At 33.4% G+C, this 27,572-nt stretch overlaps 1 protein-coding gene across 1 annotated transcript in view; it reads right to left on the minus strand.

Annotated features, from left to right (window-relative positions):
• The window catches only part of LOC133332476 (vitellogenin-A2), a 30,516-nt gene extending 3,555 nt beyond the window's left edge, over window positions 1–26,961 (minus strand). Inside the window, exon 1 of the mRNA XM_061540879.1 lies at window positions 26,637–26,961. Within this exon, the coding sequence (XP_061396863.1) occupies window positions 26,637–26,924 (288 nt within the window). The 5' untranslated portion in view covers window positions 26,925–26,961. The remainder of the gene's footprint in view (window positions 1–26,636) is intronic.
• Window positions 26,962–27,572: the final 611 nt, after the last annotated feature.

Consider the following 27,572-nt stretch of genomic DNA (forward strand, 5'->3'; position numbering starts at 1 on the left):
AAAAAAATAAAACACTATGGAAATTTATAGAAATCGGTAACAACAACAAACGTTTGTTGACATTAAATAATGCAGAACCAGTAACAGAATGAAATAAGAATTCACTTCCAAAAATGCAAACTGTCTCTTTGTCTCTGCAACAACAATGAAAGAAAAAACCCTAATTGAACAATATTTTTTTTAATATTTACCAAAAAAAATGACAACTAAACAAGCCAAGTTAACACCAAGCAAATAAAGACATTTATTTTATATACTTTTTGTCTAGATAAGGGAAAATTTATTTTTATTGCGAAATTTTGATTACTTTAATCAAAATAAAAAACAGAATAGTTGATTTCTGTTGGAAAATTTACAACTTCAACAGATTTTGCAAAATTATCAAAACAAAATTCTCTGTTCCAGATTTTCAACTATTGTTATAAATTTTGTATGTTTTAAATACAAAATAAAATGACGATAGAACAATATGTATGATATAGCTTCGAAATTTTGAAAATTTATTGCTACTACTCCTAAATCTATGTTACCAATATTGGTCCAATGTTTAGGAAAGCCCCCCATTTCACATTTCAGTACTTTGTGAATTTTTTGGCACGTCTTTCAGGCAAAATAGATGTAATTTTATATTTTCGATTCTTGGAAAATGCCCCTTAAAAAGTTTTGAAGTAGCTTCCATTTAAAAGGTATCCTTCGTTGACGAATATTTTATGGATTTTGGGGAATTGGCTGTATTTCTCCATTTGAGTTCTTATTTTATTAGCTGGCTCAAGACAGAACATTTGTTCCATAAGTCAAACTTAAAAATATATTTCCAGGCGGGTCAATCTTGTGAACCGTTTTTTTCAATTTCAATGATCATGCTTTGATTTGTCATACTTCACTTGATATTTACATCGAATTTATGGGCTTCCCTTTCTGTGTGAACCATCAGTAGGGTCGCCTTTTGAGCTGGGACATCCTCATCCATTCGCACAACACCGTAGTCGCTTCAGCTCGATATTATTGATTATGTCGATGTCCGTGTATAGATGGTAAAGCTCGTGGTTTATTCGACGCCCATAATCAACGTCGACGCAGATCTGCCCATAGATTTTTCGAAACATTTTCTTTCAAACACTCCAAAAGTTATTGTTGTAGCAGCCCTATTGCTTTTACACAATGGGCAGAGGGGTCTACGATCCGAAACGATCCAAGTCTTACTCGGTCAACGTCTGTCACCTCAGCCCAACACTCCAAGAGTTGTCTCATTTGCTTGCGCAAGTACCCATGCTTCCGATCCATACTACCCGAGTTGGTGTATGGAATGGGAGTTTGGTCTGGTGAGAGGTGGCATTGTTTCTAAACTGCTTACTTAGACCATAGACCTGCTAACTTAGATCATCTGCTAGGCAACACTATCCTTCTTCGAATTTCAAAACTGATGTCATTTGTAGTATGTATATCGGGACCGAAGCTGTAGTATTCAAGCTCCACAGTTTGTCCGAGTCTACTGGACGTTATGCACGTTGATACCATCAGCGTGGTCTCCTAACCATTTAATGCCATTCAACCCATTATGTCGATGTTATCGAGTAACAAAGTGTAATTTCTGTTCACCTATGCCTCTCGTATTACTATTTCCAGCAGGATTTTAAAATGGTCACACAAGAGGGTGCCATCTTGTCTGAGACCTCGTTCGGTATTGAGGGGCTCCGAGAGGTCCTTTCCGACTTTAACTGCTTGCCTTGTGCTAGTAAAAGTTACCCTGCATAGTCGTATTAATTTTGCAGGAATGCCGAACGCGGACAAGGCTTAAAAAACCTATGAACGTATAGGGTTGTCGAATGCGGCTTCATAGTCGACGATTAGGTGGAATGTGTCGATGTGTGAAAATCTGGTCAATGGTGGATTTGCCAGGCCTGAAGCCGCATTGGTGTTGTCCTATAATATCATTGGCCTCAGTCGTTCATACAGTACGCTGGATAACACTTTATACGCATTTTGGGTTCTCACTGGAAACCAAATCTTCCTACCAAAAAATATCAATTTTGGTACTCTTTTTACGGTAGCCCAATATGACGGTACTTCCATATTTTCCGTATTTTGAAGAAGGACACATTTTTCAACCAAATTATTCTATTCCACATGGTTCTATTTTCTGACTCACAGATTCATAGGAAGGTCCCGCACCATTTTCGGTATTTTGAAGATTTTCTAAAAAAAGGCGAGTATAACTGGGTATTCCGAGTTAATGAAATGCAAACATATAAACATCCCGCACCATTTCGGTATTTTTAAGTTTTTAACCGATTTTTTCAGTCTTATATATATTTTGAAGGATGTAAATGCATTTTCCATTGAAATAGTAGTAATTTGGCATTCCGGATTCATTGAGGCTCTGCAAATTTTTTTCATACTGTGACATTCCACCTTATTAAAGGTCCCGCTCATTTGCGGTATTTGTTTGGTTTTATACGCAATTTCCCCTTGAAGAGGCTATAATTTTTCATTCTGGGTTCTAGGAGGTTAGAAAACATATTGGGAGAAAATTTTTAATATGGCTCCATATTTCGACAGAACACTTTCCAATTTAAGATCCCGTCCATTTGCAGTGTTAGGTATAGATAGCTCGGCTTATAGATAGCTCGGCTTAATTTTCCTTGAAAATAGAATCTTCACATTTCATCGAACTTGATGTGTTTTGGTCGGTATTGGTTTCTCTGGAATGGCCATAGCTATACACCATTTATGACTATTTTTGAGGGAATATGGATCTGGACATCTTAGCGATGTCCTTGCTACTTTGGCTAAAAATCTAGCAATTTTTGAAGAATCTTCTCTGCCGTCGATTCATGCCTAAAACATACGTAAAAGTTGCTTCGTATGACTCAATCGATATGACAATATCATCAGCAACCTCTCTGATAGTGATTAGAAGATTATACAAAATCAGTTCTTTCACTGGATACGACCGGGACGAACATCGTCATTGACATCTTCTCGGTGATGATTAATGATCTAGCCCTCATATTAGTGTTCCGTCCGATTTCAGATATTTTGAATGCACCCAAAATGGCGGAGGATTAGGTAATGCTGAATATAGCAACATTTGATCATTTGGGTTTATATAAATAGGACACTTTAAATAGCCAAAAATAAATTCTGGAATAGTCACACATATTTTAAGAAGAACTTGCAAATAATTTAAGTCTTTAAATGAGGTCCAATGATCAATATAATAAATTACATTCTGATATACATTTTTACGAGCTTTGACTCATATTTCGCTGTTAATACACTTTCTATGGTTAAGTGTATTAACAACATGAATCAATTGAAATGAATCATTTAAATCATATCCCCCCAACTTCAGAATAATTAATATCTTAAATTCTAAATAGATTCGTTAAGTAGATTGTAATTAATTGAATTCATTACTCAAATTGGAGATATTCAACTTCAAATCTATTACGAAGTTTATCATTAACAACATCAGTGTAAACAATAGAACGAGTCATCCATCCATCCACCTAACCAACCTACACCACCACTTTGCCAAGGAATTAAATAAGTTGTATAATTTATTGATTTACGATTTAAGACAGCAATGACAGCAAACAAAAACATTCGTAATGCAATTTGTGGAAATAAAAAAAAAAACAACAAACACACATAAAATAAAAATAATAACAATAAAGTGTTAAGGTTCCAAAAATAAACTATTAACAATACAAATGTCGTGTTGTGTTATCTATATCAGGGCACAAAGTAACTGACTTCAGACTTAAGTGAAGATATTAAGCATTTCCAAAATTAAAAAAAGAAAAAAAATTACCAGACAAAAAAAGTACGACTCCATCATGAAAATAAAACAACAAAATTGTGTAATCATTTATCGGGATTAACTAAAAATACAAATGAACACCAAAAAAAGTGTGACTGTCGCGCACAAAGTATACAGTACAGACATCGCAAGCCACCCACCCATACGCCCAGCCATTCATTGACTTATATATATTTATAAGAAATTTATGAATCCAAAGCAAATATATTCATGTGGGTCATTGTCAATATATAATGCAAAAGAAAAAGACATTTGTTAAGGTACTTTTGTGGATTTTTAAAATCTGTAGCGTTTAGTTTTTTTCGAAATCATAAGGAGTTCTTAACTCCCAAATACTCAGCTGTTGTCCAATTGAGACAGAGCGTACCAAATTTAGCGTATAATGAGGAGAATCAAGATTCGTTCTAACCAGTTTCCATCTATATATAGCTTCCATAATTAGTAGCTTCCGACAAATTCCCGATGTTTGTCCTATTGAGATAAAGGTTTGTAAAGCAATAAAGCGTACCCCAATAAATCTGTATTGACAGATGTTATGTTTTGTTAAAATAAGTTCAGATTTGCATATATATTTCCTAATTTATCGAAATGGTGCACCAAATCTAAATGTTTGTCCGATTTCGATGTAATTTTGCACAAAGTACCAAACCGAGCCTAGATTGGAATGTATTGAGTTTTGTTCAACAAGGTTATATATTTTCGATCGATTTCATGTAAATGTTCCTCGTTGGCTTTGCCGGTATGCTGGTGTTCTGCGCGGCTAAAGCTCGCTGCATAAGGGGTGGTTCTTGCCAAGATGAATACAAGTCCAAGATGAATGCAAACCAATGAGAAAGACGTTATGTTCGGCCGATCCGATCTTGGGATGCCCTCCACCATAGGTATACTGATAGAAACTTGAAATGAAAATATAGGGAACAATACCAAACCTATACCGATAATTGTAAGGCGCTTTTGTTGTAAACCATATGGTACACAAAGTACACATTTCAGCAATTTTAAATGGAGATTTTTCCTAAAGTCCTAAAGTCAAAAAATACTGTTTGGAGAAAAATGCGTTTAAAGTTTGAAGTTTTGCGTTCACTTTATACGGCATTTACATTAGAACTTTTTACCGGGTTAACCTACTTTATGAGAATTTACTTGGCATATATTCAAGGGAATTGAAAATTTAAACCCACTGGGTTAACCAAATCCGGTTAAATGTAAACGACCTTTTATGCTTACACAATAAAACGACTATATCTTCAAAAATTGTTGAGGTTTTCACTTGAAATTTTATCTGACATCTGCATGTAGCCTAATAAGAATATTGTCCACTCAGAAGGGTCCACGGAACGTTATGCCGAGGTTCTTAACAATAGTAACATAAATACATACTATTGCTATTAGGTATGGTCATATGCTGGTATGTTTCCTGAGTCACGTTCGCATATAGAACATTATCGAACAGTAATAGTATAAATATAATCTGGCATATCGCTGATAAACGCAATATATACAATTCATTGAGCGGAACAAAAACATATTCACACGTAGTCGAGGGCCAAAGAACAACTTTTCAATTTTTGTCTGCAACAAAGTTCGTTCGCTCTTTCGAAAGGCTGAAATGTTGAAATGGAATCACAGGAATTATTTTTTTTTTTTTTTAACATAAATCGAAAATTGATCATGAATCTTTAGAAAATATATGAAAGAACATATTTTTTATCCACCAAAAACTATTAATGCCAAATTACAGCCATATTGGTTGCAGAATGCGCCCTGTGCCAGCAAAAATAACTTAAAAGTAAACATTATATGGGGACTATGACAAAAAATGAACCTATATTGAACATTTTCTGCATATATGCTAAACTGCAGTACCGACATGAGTCCAAACAAATACGTGGAAAGATAAACTCAATTTTAAACATCCTAGAAGTATTAGTGTCTGTAGGGTCTGAGATAGACGGACACGGTTAAATCGAAATATAATTTTATTCCAATCAGGGACATATTATGTGCTTACGCTGGTGAAAGTATGTCCATACATTTTTCTAAATTGACTCCTCATTGTCTGAAACTGATTTGGTCCAAAGATACTTGGTCCAAACCAATATGTCGATGAGACCCATTGTATATGCCCTAATTAACCACAAATTTAACCACCCAATCCGCTCAGAGGAGTTTAAAGGCATAATACGGCTATGCAGAATAACCTTAAATGACACAAGGCCAGCAGTTTAAGTTAGATAGGACCTCTTGGAGCACTTTAATGCCGTACGAGGATTCAGACAAGGTGACAGTTTGTCGAGTGATCTTTTTAATATCCTGATGGAAAAGGTCACCGATGACATCGACAAAATGCGTCGAACATTGCGCCTTTGAACGAATTGAGGACTCTGCCAAATTAACACTGACATAGAGTGGCAAGAAGACCAAGCTGGTGGTATAAACGTGCCAGACGTCCAGTAGACTTGGACCAACTGTGGGACTTGAAGACTTGCATAGCGAATGCTATTGAGAAAAAAATGATGTTGAAATAGGTTGTTGAAATCGGTTCAGATTTTGATATAGGTCTTATATATATTTTCGTTCGATTTTATGTAAATGTTGGTTACACGAAATTTGGCAGAGGGTATTAAATTGAATATAGTGATTACAAAAAACAAATTGTGTAGGCAACGGTTACTCAATTAGGTCCATGTTTTTATATATAGCTCCCATACATAATTTCACTCGATTTCATAAAAATGGTACACCAAAGAATTCAAGTCTGTCCGTTTGACATCCAATTTTCATTGATTTCAGAATGGTATGTGTTTGGGTTTTCAAAGAATTCAAATATTTATCTAGATAGCACATTTAAGTTCGGTCGATTTCATCTCAATGGTCCTCCAAAGATTCTATGACCGCTCTATCTACAGGATATTATAGATATTAACATGTCTTGCATGTACCCAAAGTGGTGAAGGGTATCATATAGTCGGCCCCGTCCGACTTTTGAAAGGGAAAAATTTAAAATTCCCTCTCAGAGTAAAAAATCAGTGGCAGTAGGGGAGATTGGGGCACCTTCGGCAATCGCGTTTTCGATATGAATCTCTCACCGCACATCACTAGTTTCGATACATAGGTATCGAATATCGAAATAAATAACTGACACAAAGTTTGAAATTTCTAGCTAATAATCTTATTAAGATACATGGGTTTGTGTATTTTTATAGATGTTTTTGTAATATTTCAATTCCATTTCGTGTATAAAACTTTTCACATTTTTGAGACAATATTATTAAAAAGTGGTTAACTACGATGTGTATTATAATAGAAATATTTAAAAAAATATAATGTTTTTACAAGACTGATAGAAAAATGAAAAAAACTGTAAAAGGTACATTCGGGGTTCATTCGGCATTTTAATGTGGGGCACATTCGGACATATACAGATTGTGCAATATTGTTTCCTTAAAATGTTTTTGAGTTTGTCTTTAAAACTAATCCTTTAATATGGTTCTAAATTGCATATATAACACCAAACGTGCTTGTATTGACGAAAATGCGATAGAAACCCCCTATTCCTGATGGTGTGTGTGACCTTGAGATGTCAACGTCCGCCGCTAGAAAATATAGCCCTATAATTCAAACATTGTGTGGCATATTAAAACCAAATAGAGCCTTTAGAGGATCAGAATTTCAACCAGACTGATAGCGATGACAATTACCCGGCTATGACTATGGTGCCGAATGTGCCCCATCAAATGCCGAAGCTACCCCGGGTTGACTTATTTTACAAAACTATAAAATTTTTTAACTAATACTATTATTTTATATCTGTTTGGTACTAGTTTTTATAAATAAGTGTCAGAGGACAATAATCAGCCATTAAGTTGTTATATATGTTGAATAAGTTCTGAGCTCTAAACAAAAAGTGCCGAAGGTGCCCCAGTCTCCCCTACTTCAAAATCAACACAACAGCCAATCAGAAGTTGGCATTCCTGTTTACCATTTTTGCTCGTCCAAATTTTTCGAGTACAAAGTTTACAAAGAGTTCTCTTAAATTTGGTCGAACATTATAGCGCGAAAAACTTATTGAATAAAAAACACTTTCTCTAAAAAAAAGACCAATTCAAGGTACTTTTAAACAGAACTCTAAAAACTTTACCAACATTCGTTTTCAAATACCTCATTAATGATCCTAAGAAGTTTTTTTATGGAAGTACAGCAAAATCTCGACAATACCGAACACGCTTATACGAATTAGGTGGTAATCCGGACTGCATTTCATAACTCATTATGTATTCTAAATCAACATGAGATGGACAACCGTAACCTAGTCTGTTGACTATAGAAATTAACCATCACCTGTTCTATTGACAAGAGATGTAGATCATCAGATTTTATATTGAAATGAGATATAGACCGTCAGATGGTCTTCCGACTAGACTTATAGTTCATCAGCTGTTTTATAAATAAGCGATATACGATCACCTAGTCTATTGACAAGATATGTAGGCCATCAGGTTTTCAGATTGGGGTCTGTAATCAATGGTCTAGTGCATTCTAAATAAACCCAAAGAGTTTTAGTGCTAATATCAAATTTTCGAAGGTGGTCTTAATTATTTTTTTATGTATGTTCTCATAAAATAAATTATTCAAACCCAATATTTTCGAAGTTCGTACCAATTGAAGTTCCAACCCACTTTACATTGCACACATACATACATCGATCGCGTGTAATACCAACCAAATATAGATAGGTATCTGAAACTGCATCATCACATCATTACTCATTGTTCAATGAATTAATGAATAATCAGAACAATGGAAAATGACTTTTCTTCATAAACTCCGAAACAACAACAAAAAAAGAAGGAAGTACTTTTAGCACAATAAACTGGGTAATTTCCGTATAAATTTAAAACTTTGTGCGCGAGATATGGAAATCACAAGGAATACCAGTTTACACATCACACATTTCACCTATATATTAATTAGCACATTTTGAGAACATAAATAAGTACGAAGATTAATATGCGGAGAGATTATTACTAACACGTAGAAAGGCGAGGATGCGCCAGACAAATTCATTACTTCCATTTGTTTTATAGTGATTTAAGGAAATGGCTGTTGAAGGTCAAAATATTAGATCTTATTGGGAATTTTAAATTAGTTTCCCTTCTTTCACGATCAAACCCCCCTCAACACTTTTTCACATAAAAAGTCATTAAATGTTTTTTTTTTTGGAGTTTCGTGTGTTTGACAAATATATTCTCTGATATCATTTAATAGCATTTACTTCCCTTGAATTTTTGTTGTTGCCTGTTTTTATTATTTGTATTATTGTACAATTTCAATTTATCTGTCTGTCGTTTTTTCCTTTTTGATTTCGAAATCACTTATCAGTAACAATATCATAATAATGTGTGTGTTCTTTCCCGTCAGGTTTATTTATTTTTGTTGTTGTTGTTATTTTTTTATTTCGGTACTTTTATAACCGAAATGTTTTGCGAACAATGAGAAAATAAAGAACATTTAAGTTCAATATCACGTTGTCGTTATTTGTTTTTGGAAACAACAATGTTCGTTTTTTATATTCTTATCGATAAATGAGTACATATGGGACAAATGGAAACTCACATTCGCTACATGCAATGTGTATAATTGTTTCACACCACATAAACATATATACCTACATTTTGAAACTTCCGGAAATGTCGTGTGAAACTTTGTAGAAAAAAAATAAATTAATTGAAATATCCTAGTAATGGATTTTGAAAAACATTACAAAAATCCCCAAAATATTGAATATTTGTGAGTACCCTTATATGGGAGGTATACCAAAACGTGGAGCGATATATCACATTATAAATACCAAACACCTTATGAGTGCTCGATCTTAAATATCGTGATTGCAAAAATAAGATGGGCAAGCATAAATTGGTATAGAAATTTTTTATGATCAAGAATATATGTATGAATACATTGTGGAGTCTCCGATGGATATTTCGAGGTGTTGTAAACAGGATGAAAAATTGCACTACACTCCTCTTAATGATGGAGGGTTTAATAAAATACCGGGTTCATTAAGAAAATGTCAGATGTTTATTGACAAGAGATGTTGACCACCAGCTGGTGTCTTGATAACAGTTGTAGACTATCAGCTGGTTTCAATTTATAAGGGATATAGATCATAAGACGGTTCATTGACAAGGTATAGATAATCAGCTGATCAATAAGCAATAAGTATTGACAATCAGTTTGTCTATTGATAGGAGTTATAGACTATCAGATGATCTTATGAAAAAGTTCTTTTGACATAAAATATAAACTATCAGCTGATCTATTGACATAAAATGCAAACCATCAGCTGGTCAGTTGTCAAGAGATACAGACAATCAGCTGATCTATTGACATGAAATATATATCAGTATATAAATTCTTAGCTGGTCCATTGACAAAAAAATGTAGGCCATAAGCTGGTCTTATGACAAGAGTTTTATACATCAGCTAGTCTTATGTCGAGTGATATAGACCATCAGCTGGTCAATTGTCAACTGATCTATTGACAATAAATATATACCAGCAGCTAGTCTTATGGGTTTAGATCATAAGTTGACAAAGACGTAGATTATCAGCTGTTCTAGTGACATGAGATATAGACCATCAGCTGGTCTATTGACAGCATATATAATCAGATGTTTAATATACAAGAAATATTACCCATCAGTTTTACTATTGACAACAAATATATGCCATTAGTTGGTCTATTTTCAATTGATATAGACCATCAACTGATCTATTTACAAAAATATATATGAACCATCAGATCATAAATTGTGAGCTGGTCCATTGACAAGAAAATGTAGGCCATCAGCTGGTCTTATGACAAGAGTTTTTTACATCAGGTGGTCTAATCTGAAGTGATATAGACCATCAGCTGGTCTATTGTCAACTGATCTATTGACAAGAGATAAATACCAGCAGCTGGTCTTGTGGCATCAGTTGACAAGAGATGTAGACTATCAGATGTTCTATTGACATAAGATATAGACCATCAGCTGTTCCATTGACAAGAGCTGTTTAACTACAGCGAACTATTTTTATATGAACTATAGGTCTTTATTTAACAATGTCCGATTTGGGTCAAATATGCACCGTTTGTTATGGTGTTTTAAAGGTAACTTCATAATGCCTCTCTCATAGAAGTTCTGCTCTCTATAGATACCAATTTTTTATTATTAAAAATTTTTGCAATACAAGGAAAAGATGATAATCGCTTGGTGCCAAGACCGGACTGTATGACGGATGCATTGAAACTTCCCAACCAAGCTCCCGAAGTTTCTGGCGAGTTACTATAGATGTGTGTGGTCAATCGTTGTCCTGGTGGAACACGACACCTCTCCTGTTGTCCAATTCTGGCCGTTTCTGGTCAATTGCTATCTTCAAACGGTCCTGTTGTTGACAGTAGGGATCATAATTTAGCGTTTGGCCATATGGAAGCAACTCATAATAAATAACACCCATCCAATCCAACCTTGGCCGTGGGTGGTTTTGGAGATTTGGAAGAATTTTGAAAAAAATATAATCATTGATATTTGATAGCGCCACCCAGCGGAAAATTGCAACACTTAATAAGTAAGGACCCCAAACACATCAGAAAATACAAGGAGGTGTTGTTTCTATGCAACGATAGATGGCAGCTGCATTGGCTAGGACTGTCTACAAAAGTCCAATCATCAAATTAGCTGAAATAAATAAATTTTTAACGAAACTAACACAAGTTCCGATTGATTAAAATGGCGATGTTTTGTGGAAGAGAAAAAGTTTAAGAATTTTAAGCGGATTTTAATAATTTTTAAGAACTTATATCGGAGACCATCTATATTTGAAATCTGAAACAAATAGCTTCAGAACAATGGCTTATTTTTATTGCCAACATTTTAACGAAAATAAAGTATTATCATTTATTATAGCCAATAATGGAAAAGTTCAACAATAATAAACTTGCATCAAGAAAAATGCGAGCCAACAAAAGAAAGCTGCACAAAGAAAAAGGTATTGCAGCCTAGCTGATAAAAATGTCGCCCACAACTTTATGGCTCAATTAAAAGGATTTAAGTGCAATGTTAAAGTATATACGTATGTAAGTACATATATATATATATATTGTTTCATTTTTATTTCTTCAGATTGTTATCACAGATGTAATTGGCCCATAAAAACCCATACTGTCAGACAAAAATAAGCAGCTTTCGCATGTGTCATTTTAAAATAAGAAAACAAGTTTCGTACAAAATATCCCAACTTCAATTTAAAATTAAAAAATAAAAGTTTTACGATTTTGTTGAAATAATGCAAAAAAAAATTAAAAATAAAATATATTTTATAATAAGATTTTATAAATGTATTAAAACGTGAATTTATTGAATTCAATTTTGGAAATGATTTTGTAAAAAATGTATTTTTCAGGTTTGCAGACAAAAGAATAAGTAAAATGAACCGCAAAACTCTTTGACCGACAACAGATTTGCCTTCTGCTGGGCTATAGAGTAGAGTTAGACACTGGCATTTAAAATATCTACTCCATTTAGCACAGCTGACTATTCGATTAACTGTCAAAGTCCGTAGCCAAATTTTCAAATTTTTCCTTATAATATTTCACATGGTTGGCAACATTGCACATCGAATTCAAGTAGAAATTATGCACTTTGACAGTTAATCGAGACATCAGCTGCGCTAAATGTACTACCTCTTTGTTGTGCCATGGTCCGTAGTTTCCACTTCAATTCGATGTGTAATGTTGCCAACCATTAGAATTATTACTAGATAAACAAATGTTTTTGCTTTGATACACCAACTTATTATTGCATCATGGCTTCTACTTGCATTCGACGTGCAATGTTGCCAACCCTGAGAAATATGGTCGAATAAAAAACAGATGTTTTTGTTTTGATGTATAGCGTTATTCAGCCATGGTATACTGACTACCATGGTATACTCAGTAAGGTAGTCGCATATGTGAATTTTTACATCAAACAACGGTGGTTGTACTTTGATGTGTCCAAAATATTTTGCTGGTCTTTTGACAAGAGATATCGACTGGATTATTGACAACGGATAGGAACCATCAACTGGTCTTCTAACAAGTGACACAGAAAATCAGCTATTCTATTGGCAAGGAATATATACAATCAGCTGGTCTATTAACAAAAGATTTTGACCATCAGCTGAGATATTGACAAGAGATGTAGACCATTAGCTGGTTTGTTGACAAGGGATGTAGACCAAGAGCTGCTATGCTATACCGATCCCTTAGCTTGTCTATTGATAAAGAGTATAGACCATCAGCTGTTCTTTTGACAAGAAACATGGGCGACATACAGACAAGATATAGACCATTAGCTGGTCTATTGAAATGCAATGAAACCAGCCGACCTATAAAAAAATATATAGACTATCAGCTGATCTATTGACAAGAAATATAATCCATCAGCTGGTCTACTGAGAAGAAATATAGACCATCCGCTGCCTATTGACAAGAGATATCAGCTGATATTAAAGGATTTTTAACCGTGAACATTTAATGAAATAAAGTATTGTTCAAAGAACAATAAACACGGATTTTTATAGAAATATTTAACGGACTTTGATCTCGGATTTGTTAAAAGGATATTGAAACCACTATAATAGTGGATTGTTAATGAATGGATTTTGTTTATGAATAAAAGATAATCAGCTGTTTTGTTTATGCATCATGGATATCAGCTGGTATGTATAGACTATCAGCTGTTTTTATACATATGTTTATTAGCCATCAGCTGATCAATCAGCAATATATATTTTATCAGCTTGTACAAGGCCTGTATATAAAATTTAGATCATTACACGGTCTATAGACAAAAGCTGCATCTGTGGTCCTCTATCTATGAGATTTTCGTGTAAAAACACCCTAATATACATCTTAACATGTGTACAGACGTGTATAGTACAGTTGTTTTAATTAAATTCACACGTTTCAATTTTTTAATGAATCTCTGTTGTTTTCTTTAAAACATTGTCAATTATCATTAGCTAGCTGTCAAAGTCGTCACAATAAATGTTAATTTTTTTTTTCATCATAAAAAAATTAACACTCATATAATTCTTTTATTTCGCTGGTACAAATTGTTGTTGCGCTGCGAGAAGAAAAATAAAAGTTAGATGTATTTTTTTATAAGACATCATAAAGTTAATGGCAAAAATCCCCATATTTTAAAAAAAAAAACACAATTATATGATTTATCATAACATATAGTACTTCACAGGTATAAGAGGGTGAGGAAAGTGGATTTTATTCCTTCGAAATTATTATAAGACTCACTAAGTGTCTTATTCCAGATATCAGGAAATGTGATATTTAATTTAGTAAGGAAATATTTCTAATTAGGAGTAGTGTGAATATTTTATTAAATTAAAATCTTAATATCTAAATTATTAAAATACAGACAACACATTTATTGATATTTGCAAAAATTCGAAAAAATCAAAACTTGGCTGCTTATTGCGAAGTAATAAAAAACATGTTTTCTAAATTTAATGACTACTCTTCTAAATCAATTAACAATAAATGACAAATTAAAAAAGATAAATGTAAACACAGCCCTTTTGAAAAACAAAAAAAAAAACGATTTCAAAATCAACAAACTCACATTAAATTGCTTAATTCGAAATTTATTTTATATCCACAATGATTGTTAATAGCATTGATACGATTTTATGGGATTAATTGATTGAACTGGTTTTAATCTGGAAAGATGTCGTTTTTTTATTATTTTGTTTGACAACAATTTTTTTTCAAATATTCCGCATTTGTTTGGCGTGTTTAGCTTATCTTGTCATTTCACCAGTATTGATGTTTGTTGAAGTACCCTCTAACTTTTTTGGAAAATAAATTTTCGTGATAAGAAATATTGTATCCCAAAGTGTCGCATAGTGACAGAAAATTATCATTCATTCCATGGAAGACCAGAAGTGTGTTTCAAAAAAAAGCAGGGTGGATCTTTCAATAAATAACCCCAGTATGCTTGTGCCAGATAATCCACAGGGTATTAAAACATAGGGCCTCTATATAGGGCCTTTCTGTAAAATATCAATAGGAAACAATAAGAGATGACAGATTGTATACCACCTAGTCAAGATGAGGTGAATATATCTATTAATCGGCTAAATAATAACAAAGCAGCAGGCGACGAACAGTGGGAAAAAAATACCGATCTAGCGCGCAGAAAATAAAAAAAAAATGAAGTTGAAGGAAATTTTAAAACATTAATGCAGTTTTAAAGTAGAGTGTTGAGAGTACTTAAGTCCGTATAAAATAATCCGAATTAATAAGCTAGAACGGAATAACGGTACATTTAAAATAGAAATTTTTTCCAATGTTAAAAATGGTATTTTTAGCTATAAAATTCCGATGGTCGTGTGCATTCTGTGAATATATTATTATAAAATTTTGTCCATTTTTGATATATATAGTATTGGTATTTAATTAAATGGAATAGTTATATAACCCATAAGTTATTTTAATTTAAGCGTTTCGGTCTGAATATATGTAAGGTCCGTTTTTTAAATTCCTTCAATTAAAATAGGGGTTTAGTATGGAGTGCAGTCGAGTTTAGCGTTGATTTTTGTTTTATTTTTCTTGTGTGTCTGTCTAGAACATCATATTAATTTTTTTCCTTCGACTCTCGGATTTATGGCAATTTTTTGAAAAAAATACCAATTTGGTGTAGGAAGCATTTTTAAGGTTTTGTTCAAATAAAATTAAAAATTTGTGAATTTTTTTGATATAATTCATCAAATATGACTTGGAATAGATCACAGCATAGCAGATAAGAAAAAAAAACAAGTTCAAAATGTCCATCCTAAGGTTCCAGAGTACTGGGTGTGAGTATGAAAAAGAGGGTATTTAAGTAAGCTGCTCCAAACGTTGATTTTAAACTCATGCACTGAATATACATTTATTCCAAATGTCTTTCTAAATAAAAATTGAAATTACAACGAAATCGGTTGTAAGAGTCTTCTAAAATACCGCAGGTAAAGGGTCCACTTTATGAACCCTGAAAAATATCATTGGTGTAAAATTCATATATACACGGTTTTACCTACATTTATGGTTTTCGCTATAAGCACATAACACCAAAAGTAATGAATGATTACAACAAAAATTCGTCACACCAAACATCAACTTATACGAATACGGCCCACAGTGGGAAAAAATACCGATCTAGCGCGCAGAAAATCAAAAAATGAAGTTGAAGGAAACTTTAAAACATTAATGCAGTTTTAAAGTAGAGTGTTGAGAGTACTTAAGTCCGTATAAAATAATCCGAATTGATAAGCTAGAACGGAATAACGGTACATTTAAAACAGAAAATTTTTCCAATGTTAAAAATGGCATTTTTTTGCTATAAAATTGCGATGGTCGTGTGCATTCTGTGAATATATTATTATAAAATTTTGTCCATTTTTGATATATAGTATTGGTATTTAATTAAATGGTATAGTTATATAACCCATAAGTTATTTTAATTTAGGTGTTTCGGGCTAAATATATGTAAGGTCCGTTTTTTTTAATTCCTTCAATTAAAATAGGGGTTTAGTATGGAGTGCAGTTGAGTTCAGCTTTGATTTTTGTTTTATTTTTCTTGTGTGTCTGTCTAGAACATCATACTAAATTTTTTCCTGCGACTTCCTGCGATTCTCGGATTTATGGCAATTTTTTGAAAAAATTCCAATTTTGTGTAGGAAGCATTTTTAAGGTTTTGTTCAAATAAAATTAAAAATTTGTGAATTTTTTTGATATAATTCATCAAATATGACTTGGAATAGATCACAGCATAGCAGATAAGAAAAAAAAACAAGTTCAAAATGTCCATCCTAAGGTTCCAGAGTACTGGGTGTGAGTATGAAAAAGAGGGTATTTAAGTAAGCTGCTCAAAACGTTGATTTTAAACTCATGCACTGAATATACATTTATTCCAAATGTCTTTCTAAATAAAAATTGAACTTACAACGAAATCGGTTGTAAGAGTCTTCTAAAATACCGCAGGTAAAGGGTCCACTTTATGAACCCTGAAAAATATCATTGGTGTAAAATTCATATATACACGGTTTTACCTACATTTATGGTTTTCGCTATAAGCACATAACACCAAAAGTAATGAATGATTACAACAAAAATTCGTCACTAACACCAAACATCAACTTATACGAATACGGCCTGTCTACCTTACATGCAAGGATTCGATGTTTTTTGAAAAAGTGGAAAATTAATAGCTCCGATCGGCCACTTTTCGAAGAAAGAAAGGCATGTATCATTAATGATTTGAAGGAAGAAATGCATATTATTGCTGACACACCTAAGTCAGTATCCGGAACAACAAACGATGGCAATACTGCTAGGCGTTTTTTTAGCCAACCTGGCTTGGCATAACTGGTGTTGATGAAAAATTAATTAAAAATTTTAGTATCATCCTTTCAACCATGGCATGTGGATATGTTATTAACGCAGAGTCTTTTAAAAAACTTACTGAGGAAACATTTATTCTTTTCGTGGAATTATATTCTTGGTTCTATATGCCTTCAAGCATACACAAAATATTAGTGCATGGAGCTGATATAATTAAATGTGCAGCTTTGCCCATAGGAATGTTGTCTGAAGAAGGCATAGAATCCAGAAATAAGGACTTTCGGAACTACAGGGAACTGTACACCAGAAAAATTAGTCGTGAGGAAACAATGAGGGATCTTTTCAATAGGTTGCTATTTTCTTCTGATCCAAAAAGATCAAGTTTGTCTCGTAGTACATCTCTTAACCATCGATATAGTGAGCCACTCTCTGATATATATATATATATATATATATAGTTTAATGTTTTAGATATGTAATATTAACAATAATAAAGATATATATAATAACAATAGTGTTTGCCCTTAACCCACTTTTTACCTTCCAAAGGTTTCGGAATTTTTAAAAGAAGCTCTCATTTTAGGAGTAATATTAGTTATAACAAAAAATGTTGCTTATTATAAAATGTTTCAAATGCTTCAAAATAGTAATTTTTACCTAAAAATTTAAGTTTTTTCTAAAAAAAAAATCGGCGCATAATGGGTTAATAAAAAAATTGCCAAATTTTTTCATAAAATAATTAAAATTGTCCATCTAAATCTATTCTTATCCAAAATATCGATAAACATACAGTAAAACATCTACTTTTATTTTCTGCGCGCTAGATCTGCATTTTTTCCCACTGTGCGATGATGGGTTACCAGCTGAACTATACAAGACCTTTGGTCAGACGCTGATCAGGAGCATACATCAACTGATTAGTACAATTTAGTTATAGGAATGCATGGAAAACTTAGCATTTTGTGTCCCCTGCACAATAAAAGAGACAAGGCTATATGTGCCAACTACAGAGGAATTAGACGGGTCAATGATATTATTGGATCATACCAATGCAGTTTCAGACCGGGCAAATCCATCATACGCCAGATTTTCACACTGCACTAAATCCTGGAAAAGACCCACGAAAAACACATCGACACATTCCATATATTCGCCGCATTTGACAGCCAGATCCGTTTAGAGGTCTTTGAAGCCATGTGTGCGTTCCGCATTCCTGCAAAATCAATATGGCTATACAGGATAACGTTAACTGGCACAAGGTCAGCAGTTAAAATCGGAAAGAACCTCTCGGAGCCTTTCAATATGGAACGAGGTTTCAGACAAGGTGACAGTTTATCGTGTGACCTTTTTCACTTCATGCTGAAAAAGGTCATACGAGATACAAATGTGAACAGAAATGACACTTTGTACACCAAACTGAATATGTTACTCACCTACGCCGATGACATCGACAAAATGCGTCGAACATTGCGAGCGGTAATAGCCACATTTGAAAAAATTGAGGAGGAGTCTACCAAAGTTGGACTGGCAGTAAAGTGTGGAACTTGAAAACTACAGTTTTTAGGTAGTCAATGATTTTATATACCTTGGTACCGCCATAAATAAAACTAATGACATCAAGTTTGAAATTTGAAGAAGAATAGTGTTGGCCATCCGATGCTACTATGATCTGAGTAAGCAATTTAGAAACAAGGAAACAAGAAACCTCCCGCCAGACTAAACTCACACTCTACAAGACGCTGATACTAACCGTGCTGTTATATGTATCTGAAGCATGGGTACTTACGCAAGCAGATAAGGCAGGTCTTGGAGTGTATGAGAGACAATTTTTCCGAAACATCTATGGGCTGATCTGCGTTGACGGTGAATATCAACGTCGAGTAAACCACGACTTGTACCATCTATACACGGTCATAAAGAAATTAGATGTATCGAACGGCATCGAGTACGGTGGCTTACGTGTCGATAGCACACTTTAATAAAATTCCGCTAGGAGTGTCTTATAGAAGATCAAGAGTTGTACTCTTGGAGACTAGGAAAGGCCAATAAGATCTTCCTGAAGAAGATATATAGTATATTGTTATTGAAGAATTATGGTTCTTATTATCGAAAACCAATTAGATAATAAAAAACGGACAAAATATGTTTATACACGACGTCGCATTTATGATCCGATTTGAAGGAAATTTGTCACTGCTCATTTATTTGGCACAAGAACGAACTCTATTGAAATTGGAGAAAATCGGAACCGAGGTGCAACAATATCGTGGAAATCGGTTCAGATTTATATATATCTCCCATATAATATAAATGGTGCACCAAAGTCCCTATACATGTTTGATTTAAACGAAATTTGGCGTAGCGTACCGAATTGAGTCTAGAATGACATGTGTTAAGTTTCATAAAGATCTGTTCAGATGTAGATATAGCTCTATATACATTTTTGTCTGATTTTATGTAGAGTACCAAAGCTCCAATATATTTATTTCGATTTGTACGAAAATTTGCATAACGTAACGGATTTAGCTTAGAACGATGTGTGTTAAGTTTAGTGGAAATCGGTTAAGAATTAGATACAGTCCCATAAGACCAAAGGTTTGTCCGACTAACACACAATTTTGTACAATGTACTGAAGTTATATAATTTAATCTATGGCAAGTTTCGTTAAAATCGGTTCAGATTTAGATATAACTCCCACATATATATTTTCGTCCGATTTTTGGTTAATGGTGCACCAAACTCCTATGTCTGTCAGTTTGACATGAAATTTTGCACAACGTATCAAATTGAGACTAGAAATATGTGAAGATGCAGACATAGCTTCCATATATATTTCGAACTTTTATATAACTACAACGAAATTTGGAAAATTCCCTGCTTTCTCTATCTGCCCTCTTATAAACCCACAAACGTTTCTTCCTGTAATATATTAAACTAACCTTTCACACTCCTACTACTGCTACTACAACAAAATATTTTTTTTTAAATGAGCTCATTTGTATTGCTTTATTTGGAGCATCAAAACAATAACCTCAAAAAACAGAAACAACAACAAAAAAACAAGCCGAACACTTCCATTTATTCTAATGAACTCAATATGCAAAACAATAACAACAACAACGACGACGACAAAATAAAGCTCGCACAAAGCCAACACTAAGATTGGAGCAAAAACAACAATGGGGGAGGCATACATAAAAAAATATATATATTTTCAAGATCAAAACAACAACAACAAATAATCGCATTAGATTTGACTCAGCTGCCTGCCAGCAGTACATTTTGCAAATGTTGTGCTAAAATTGTTATTGTTTTTGTTATCTTTTTATTGTGAGGCTTAAAACTCTTTTCAATCTCTTAGCCAATTCATTTATAGACCGACAGACAGCCATTCAGCCAGTCATTTTTTTATATGTAAATAATATTACTAATAATAATGGATAATGTCTCCGCGTTGTTATTTTCCATATCTTATTTTTTTATATTTTTCGAGAAAAAGATTGGTGACTCATTTTGGTTGGTCTACGAATAAAAAAAAACGGAAAAAACATCTGACTGACGTTCATCGCACATCTGGGCATATTCCACAAAATCCAAAACCAAATTATAAAAAAAAAAAACTACAAAAAAAGTTGTTATATTTGTATCGAAGTATGGTCTGTATTTCTGTCTGTCTGTTCGCTCATTTTACCAGAAGCCATATAAATCTGCATAAAACTCCCTTTTTTATTTGTTTCACATCGAAATGGCAACCGAACCGACAAAACTCAAAAAAAGAAGAAAAACAACAACAAGAAATTATCATACACAAATAAAAATATATAAAAAACTATAAAATAAAAGCAACAACAAACACGCAGGCGTTAACGGTGGTCATCAGCTGAATAAGACCACATGTTACCAAGAAAAGTTTGCCAAGGAAAAAAATTAAAATATCCTATGCTAAATTTCAATGGGACAAATTTGTATAAACCGATTTATAGCACAATTGATACACAATATTCGGTAATATCAATCAGACACCCGTTCGAAATATATATATAAAGGCTATGTCTGCATCTGCACCCATTACACTTTGGCGCACAATTTACCATAAATCGGAAGAAAGTATATATGGGAGCTATATCTAAATCTGAACCGATTTTCACGAAACTTATCACACATCATTCTAGACTTACCTTAATACGTTATGCCAAATTTCGTGAAAATCGAAAGATATTTAGAGACTTTGGCGCACCATTTACCTTAAATCGGATGAAAATATATGTGAGAGCTATATCTAAATCTGAACCGATTTTAACAAACCTTAGCACACATCATTCTAAACTTAACATAGTACGTTATGCTAAATTTTGTGAAAATCGAAAGATATTTCGAGACTTTGGCACACCATTTACCTTAAATCCGATGAAAGTATATATGGGAGCTTTATCTGAACCGATTTTCACGAAACTCAGCACACATCATTCTACACTCAATTCCTATGCTCAATTTTGTGCAGATCGAAAGATATATAGGGACTTTGGTGCACCATTTACATAAAATCGGACAAAACTATATACGAGAGCTATATCTAAATCTGAACCGATTTTCACGAAACTTAGCACACATCATTCTACACTTAATTCAGAACCCTATGCCAAATTCCGTGCAAATCGATAGATATATAGAGACTTTGGTGCATAATTTCTATTAAATCGGACGAAAATATATATGGGAACAAATCTAAACCAATTTTCACGAAACATAACACACATCATTCTGCACTGAATTCAGTACGCTATGCTAAATTTCGTGCAAATCGAAATATATATAGGGACTTTGTGCACCATTTACATAAAATCGGACAAAACTATATACGGGAGCTATATCCAAATCTGAACCACTTTTCATGAAACTTAGTACACATCATTCTGCATTTAATTCAGAGCCCTATGCCAAATTTCGTGCAAATCGAAAGATATATAGGGACTTTGGTGCACCATTCGCATAATATCGGACGAAACTATATATGGGAGCTATATCTAAATCTGAACCGATTTTCACGAAACTTAACACATAACATTCTGCACTGAATTCAGTACGCTATGCCAAATTTCGTGCAAATCGAAAGATATATAGGGACATTACATAAAATCGTACGAAAATGTATGTGGGAGCTATATCTAAATCTGAACCAATTTTCAAGAAATTTAACACACATCGTTTCAGACTTAATACCGTAAGCTATGCCAAATTTCGTGCAAATCGAAAGATATATAGGGACTTTGGTGCACCATTTACATAAAATCGGACGAAAATATATATGGGAGCTATATCTTAATCTGAACCAATTTTCCCCAATTTCAGTAGGGTCAAATAAGTGACATGTGCCAAATTTCATACAATTCGGACCATAAATGCGACCTGTACTTTGTTTACAATTTAACATGGATAGACGGATAGAAGGACAGACGGACATGCATAAATCGACTCAGAAAGTGATGCTATGCATATTCTCAAAAGGAACCGTGAGTCTATCTCGATTCCTTTTGTCTGTTACAAACATATGCACAAAGACATAATACCCTATACCATAGTGTGGTACCCTATACCATGGTGTGGCCATGAAATAATATTTAAAAAAAGCACATCTATTTATAGGCCACGAAAAAATATTTTAAAAAAATCCACACATATTTATAGGCCGTGGTATGTGGTCGAATTATAGTGTCCTTATATAACTGATCGCTACTATATTTATTTTTATTCAAAAAATAAACGCACACTAAAGTTGTGATATGGGTTAGTTTTATCTACAGATGTTCATATGTATATATGTACATACATATGTATGTATACCGAACGTAATCAAAAATTGCGAATGCCGAAAAAATCAAAAACTAAACTTGATCAAACTAGATATGAAAAATTGATTTGTTTTAAATAATTAGTTATTGTTGTGCATATATAATTTGAATGTAGATCATATATAAATTAATGATGAAATTCGAAAATTGAACAATGATCTATTTGACTAAAAATAAAAAATAATAATTATGTCCAAAGGTGTTGCCATTTTAATTTAGATAAAGAGAAAAGTTTATATTTTTTATATATCCTCCACCGAGTGGTGCTATTATTCCATTTGTAACGCCACGAAATAATTATAGGAGACAATATATTGTATATTCTTGATCCGAGTAAAATTTTTAGACACGTTCGTCTTTTGAAACCACATTGCTAACACTCCTAAGATGATTTGTGCTGGAAATGAAAATATATTCGTCCACGTTTTAGTGTAGCCCTCACATAACTGTCCCGCCCAATTTTTGCCGTTCTGAAGGTTTTAATCGAAGTGGCTTTTGTTTAGCATTTATCAAGTTTCTTAGATTTGTAAGGTTGGGCAATTTCAAAACTTCCACACCATTAGGAATTGAACATTTTTTATGACATAACTGGAGACTTGAACTTTTTAAAAATTATTTTTAAAGTCTAAAACAAGGCGTGAATTCTTAAAAAAAATTAGAGTCTACATCAAGGCATACCTTTTTTTAAAAATTACTTCTGGAGTCTAAATCATCGCGAGGATTTATTTAAAAAATATTTCGGCCGACTACATGATACCCTTCACCACTTTGGGTATATTCAACAGATGAATCCTAACGTCGCATTTTTGAAGGACCAGTAAAATGAAATTGTATCCATAAACATGTAATTCTGCAAACCATACTAAATTTTTCATTTCGTCAGATATAGAGTTGATTCTTACAAAATTATGGGACAAAATTATGCAAATCAATTTAAAGCAAATGTCAATCGGACACACGTTGATTATTTAGATAAATATCTGATAAACATTAGGAGTTTGCTGCACTATTTACTTATAATCGAAATCGTAAATATATGTATATAAAAGCTATATCGAAATCTAAACCGATTTCATGGAAACTTATCACAGGTTACAGTACGTTTACATTTAACCGGATTTCGTTAACCCAGTGGGTTTCAATTGTCATTTCCTTTGCATATATGTCAAATAAATCCTCATAAAGTAGGTTAACCCCGGTAAAAAGTTCTAATGTACAAGGAGTTTTAGGTTATACTAATTTCAACATGTTTTGTGCATATTGGCCACATTTTGAGTTCTTGGTACATCTTTACTTAAAATCGGGAGAAGATATATATGGTAGCTCTATCCAAATTTGAACCGATTTCAACAAAACTCTCCACATGCTAGGTTATACTAACTTAAGTACTTTGTGCAAACGTTAGGCGATACTAATTTCAGTACGTTGTGCAAAATTTTGTAGCAAACGGCCTAACTATGGGTCTTTTGTGCACCTTTTACTTAAAATCGGACGAAACTATGTATATGAGCTTTATCTGAATCTGAACCGATTTCAATAAAACTAGCCACACGATATGTTATAGTATATTCAGTACGTTGTGCAAAATTTTGTGCCAAACGGACCCACCTGGGGAGTTTGGTACAGATATAAATTCTGCTAACTTCTAGGTTATACTAACTTTGGTACGTTGTGCAAAATTTTGTGTAAAATAGGAGAAGCTATATCTAAATCTGAACCGTTTTCAACGAGATTGCCAGAGATTAATTTATATTAACTACAATACATTGTACAAAATTGTGTGGCAATCGGACAAGCTTTAAATCTTTAGTGCACAATTTACATAAAATCGGAAGAAGATATATATAGGAGCTATGTCTAAATCTGAACCGAAACTTATCACACATCATTTTAGACTTAAACTTATCACACATCATTTTAGTACGATATGCCAAATTTTATGCAAATCGAAATATATATAGGGACTTTGGTACACTATTTACATTGACTCGGAGGAATGGGAGCTATATCTAAATCTGAACCGATTGTTACGAAACTTAACACACATCATTCTAGACTTTATTCAGTACGCAATGCCAAACATAGAGCAAATCGAAAGATATATAGAGACTTTGGTGCACCATTTACCTTAAATAAAATAAAAATATATATGGGAGCTATATTTAAATCTGAACCAATTTTTCCCAATTTCAATAGGGTTCGTCCTTGGGTCAAATAAGTGACCTATGCCAAATTTCATCCAATTCGGATCATAAATGCGACGGACGGACATGCATAAATCGTTCGCCAAAAGTTCGCCAACTATCGAATAATATATGGGATATACCATGAAATTTGGACTAATATTTATAATTATACCCTGCTTTGATAAAGGTCTGTCATTATTTAGCAGGTCAAATGGGCTCTGACTTTTGTGTGAAAAATTATAAAATTTGTATTTGTATCACTCCTGAAGGATATAGATATTATTTCAGATATTATTTAGTAACCCATTACCGCATTAGAGGGCGGAAATATAGCGCTGATCGCTTTGGAATTTTCCATGAAGTTCCAATTATGGTCAAGGACAACGCCTATAATTTTCTAGTCGAATATAAGCCGAACATCACAACTCAACCCACCGTGAAGGGAATCTGGACAAGTAATTAGATGGGCTGTACTGAATATTAGTAATATTCGGGAAATATTTCAGTAGAGGTAGTTGTGTAGGGTATCGTATTGTCGGCCCCGTCCGACTATACTGCTCCGCTCACTGAAGATTTGGTATTCAATGAGAACCCAAAATATTAAACTACACCAAGTTCGGATGAAAAATTATCCCCAAAATACCCAATAATGGTGCATGCCGTTATAAGGGGTCTACGATGAAACTTGGGCCAATATTGATCATTTTTGGTAGAGAGATTGTCTAACTAATGATAACCCTAAATACAAAATTGCTGTCATTTCGGTTGAAAAATGTGCCCACACAAACTCAAAAATACCGAATAATGGGGGAACAGAAATATAGGAGGTTACCCCAGAAAGTATATCAAAATTGCTACCTTTTGGTAGAAAGATTCATTAACCAATATGAACCCTAATTTTTAAATATCAGCACAAAATTTCGAAAATTTCGTTCTGCCGATTTTCAATATCCAGCATCCGAGGGATAGTATCAACGACCCGAATTGGCTCTAATTTGATATATTGGATTATAATCGGTCATTCTGTGGATGTAGCTCCCATATAAATGTCGCTTCAGATGTTAGATGAATTTTCCAGCTGAAATGACTTTACGAAGTGGCATTTCGTGACATTTGTGAGTGAATAACTTCTACACAGAACATTTGCAATATATATAAGTCCATACCCTCATATAAGGGTCATGGATCATTTCCGGTCTACTTTTCCGTTACCAATTTTTCTACCTAATTAGAATGTTATATGGGAACTCTGCTGTTATTATAATTATAATTACAGAGTCTTATCGTTTTTATTTAATTTTTTTTTTTTTTTTTTTTTGATAACCCATTTTTTCCTCCCAAAACTTACCTTTTTATCCTTATCATATGAGGATGTTGCTGACGATTGTGTTTGGCTGTTAATGGATGAAGGCGACTGCGACATGGTCGTCGATGATGACGATGATGAGCCGCCAGTGTTGCGATCAAACATTTTGCCATCGACAACATTGCGATGTTTGTTTTTCGATTTGAAACGACCTGAACGTGATATGGTGAAATTCCGCCATTGATGACTGTACTCGCAACGTTTCTCCTCTTCGTTAAGGATGCTGTCCAGATAGTTTATGGGTTCATGAGCGGTCATTGTGTTGCTCATAATAATCTCAGGCAGCAGACACAGTTATAATAAACGGTAGCAGCAGTCGGACAGAAATAAAAGAAATATTGAAAGTCACCGAGAGTGAGAGGTTAGTTCGATCGGGGTTTTGTTTGCGGATTGTGTTGAATGTTTGTTGGTCGGTTGGTTTGTTTGTTTTGTATTTAACGGCGCTTAGATGGATGCACCACCTTTCGTTTTTTTTCTTTTGTTATTGTTGTTGTTGCTGTTGATTTTGTTTGTGGTGATTATTATAATAATGTTTGGACTTTCCTTTACCACGAAATCCAGCAGCAATTGCCGGACATTGAATACAACTTGGAAATTTAAGCAATTGTTTTGAATTTCGAGCAACAAAAAAGTAAAAGCCTTTTTTCCGATCGGCAGCTTTTTTCACACTTCACTACACGTTTTTGACTTGTGTCAATTATTTGTTGTTGTTAATTATACTAATTAAATTTAGAATGTTAATATTTTATTTAAATAATAATAAAAAAAATTACAAAATTTATTGCATTTCGAAATCACTTCTTTTGTTTTTGTTTCGAATTTTTATTTGATGATGAATTAATAATTTTTTCTATATTTCGATTTATGCAGTTCCGCTCCGTTTATTTGTTGTTAATTTTTTGTTATTTTCTGTTATTG

The sequence above is a fragment of the Musca vetustissima genome, unplaced genomic scaffold (assembly GCF_032173495.1).
Source record: "Musca vetustissima isolate MV318-11 ecotype Yass unplaced genomic scaffold, APGP_CSIRO_Mvet_v1 utg36608, whole genome shotgun sequence".
Classification (NCBI taxonomy): domain Eukaryota; kingdom Metazoa; phylum Arthropoda; class Insecta; order Diptera; family Muscidae; genus Musca; species Musca vetustissima.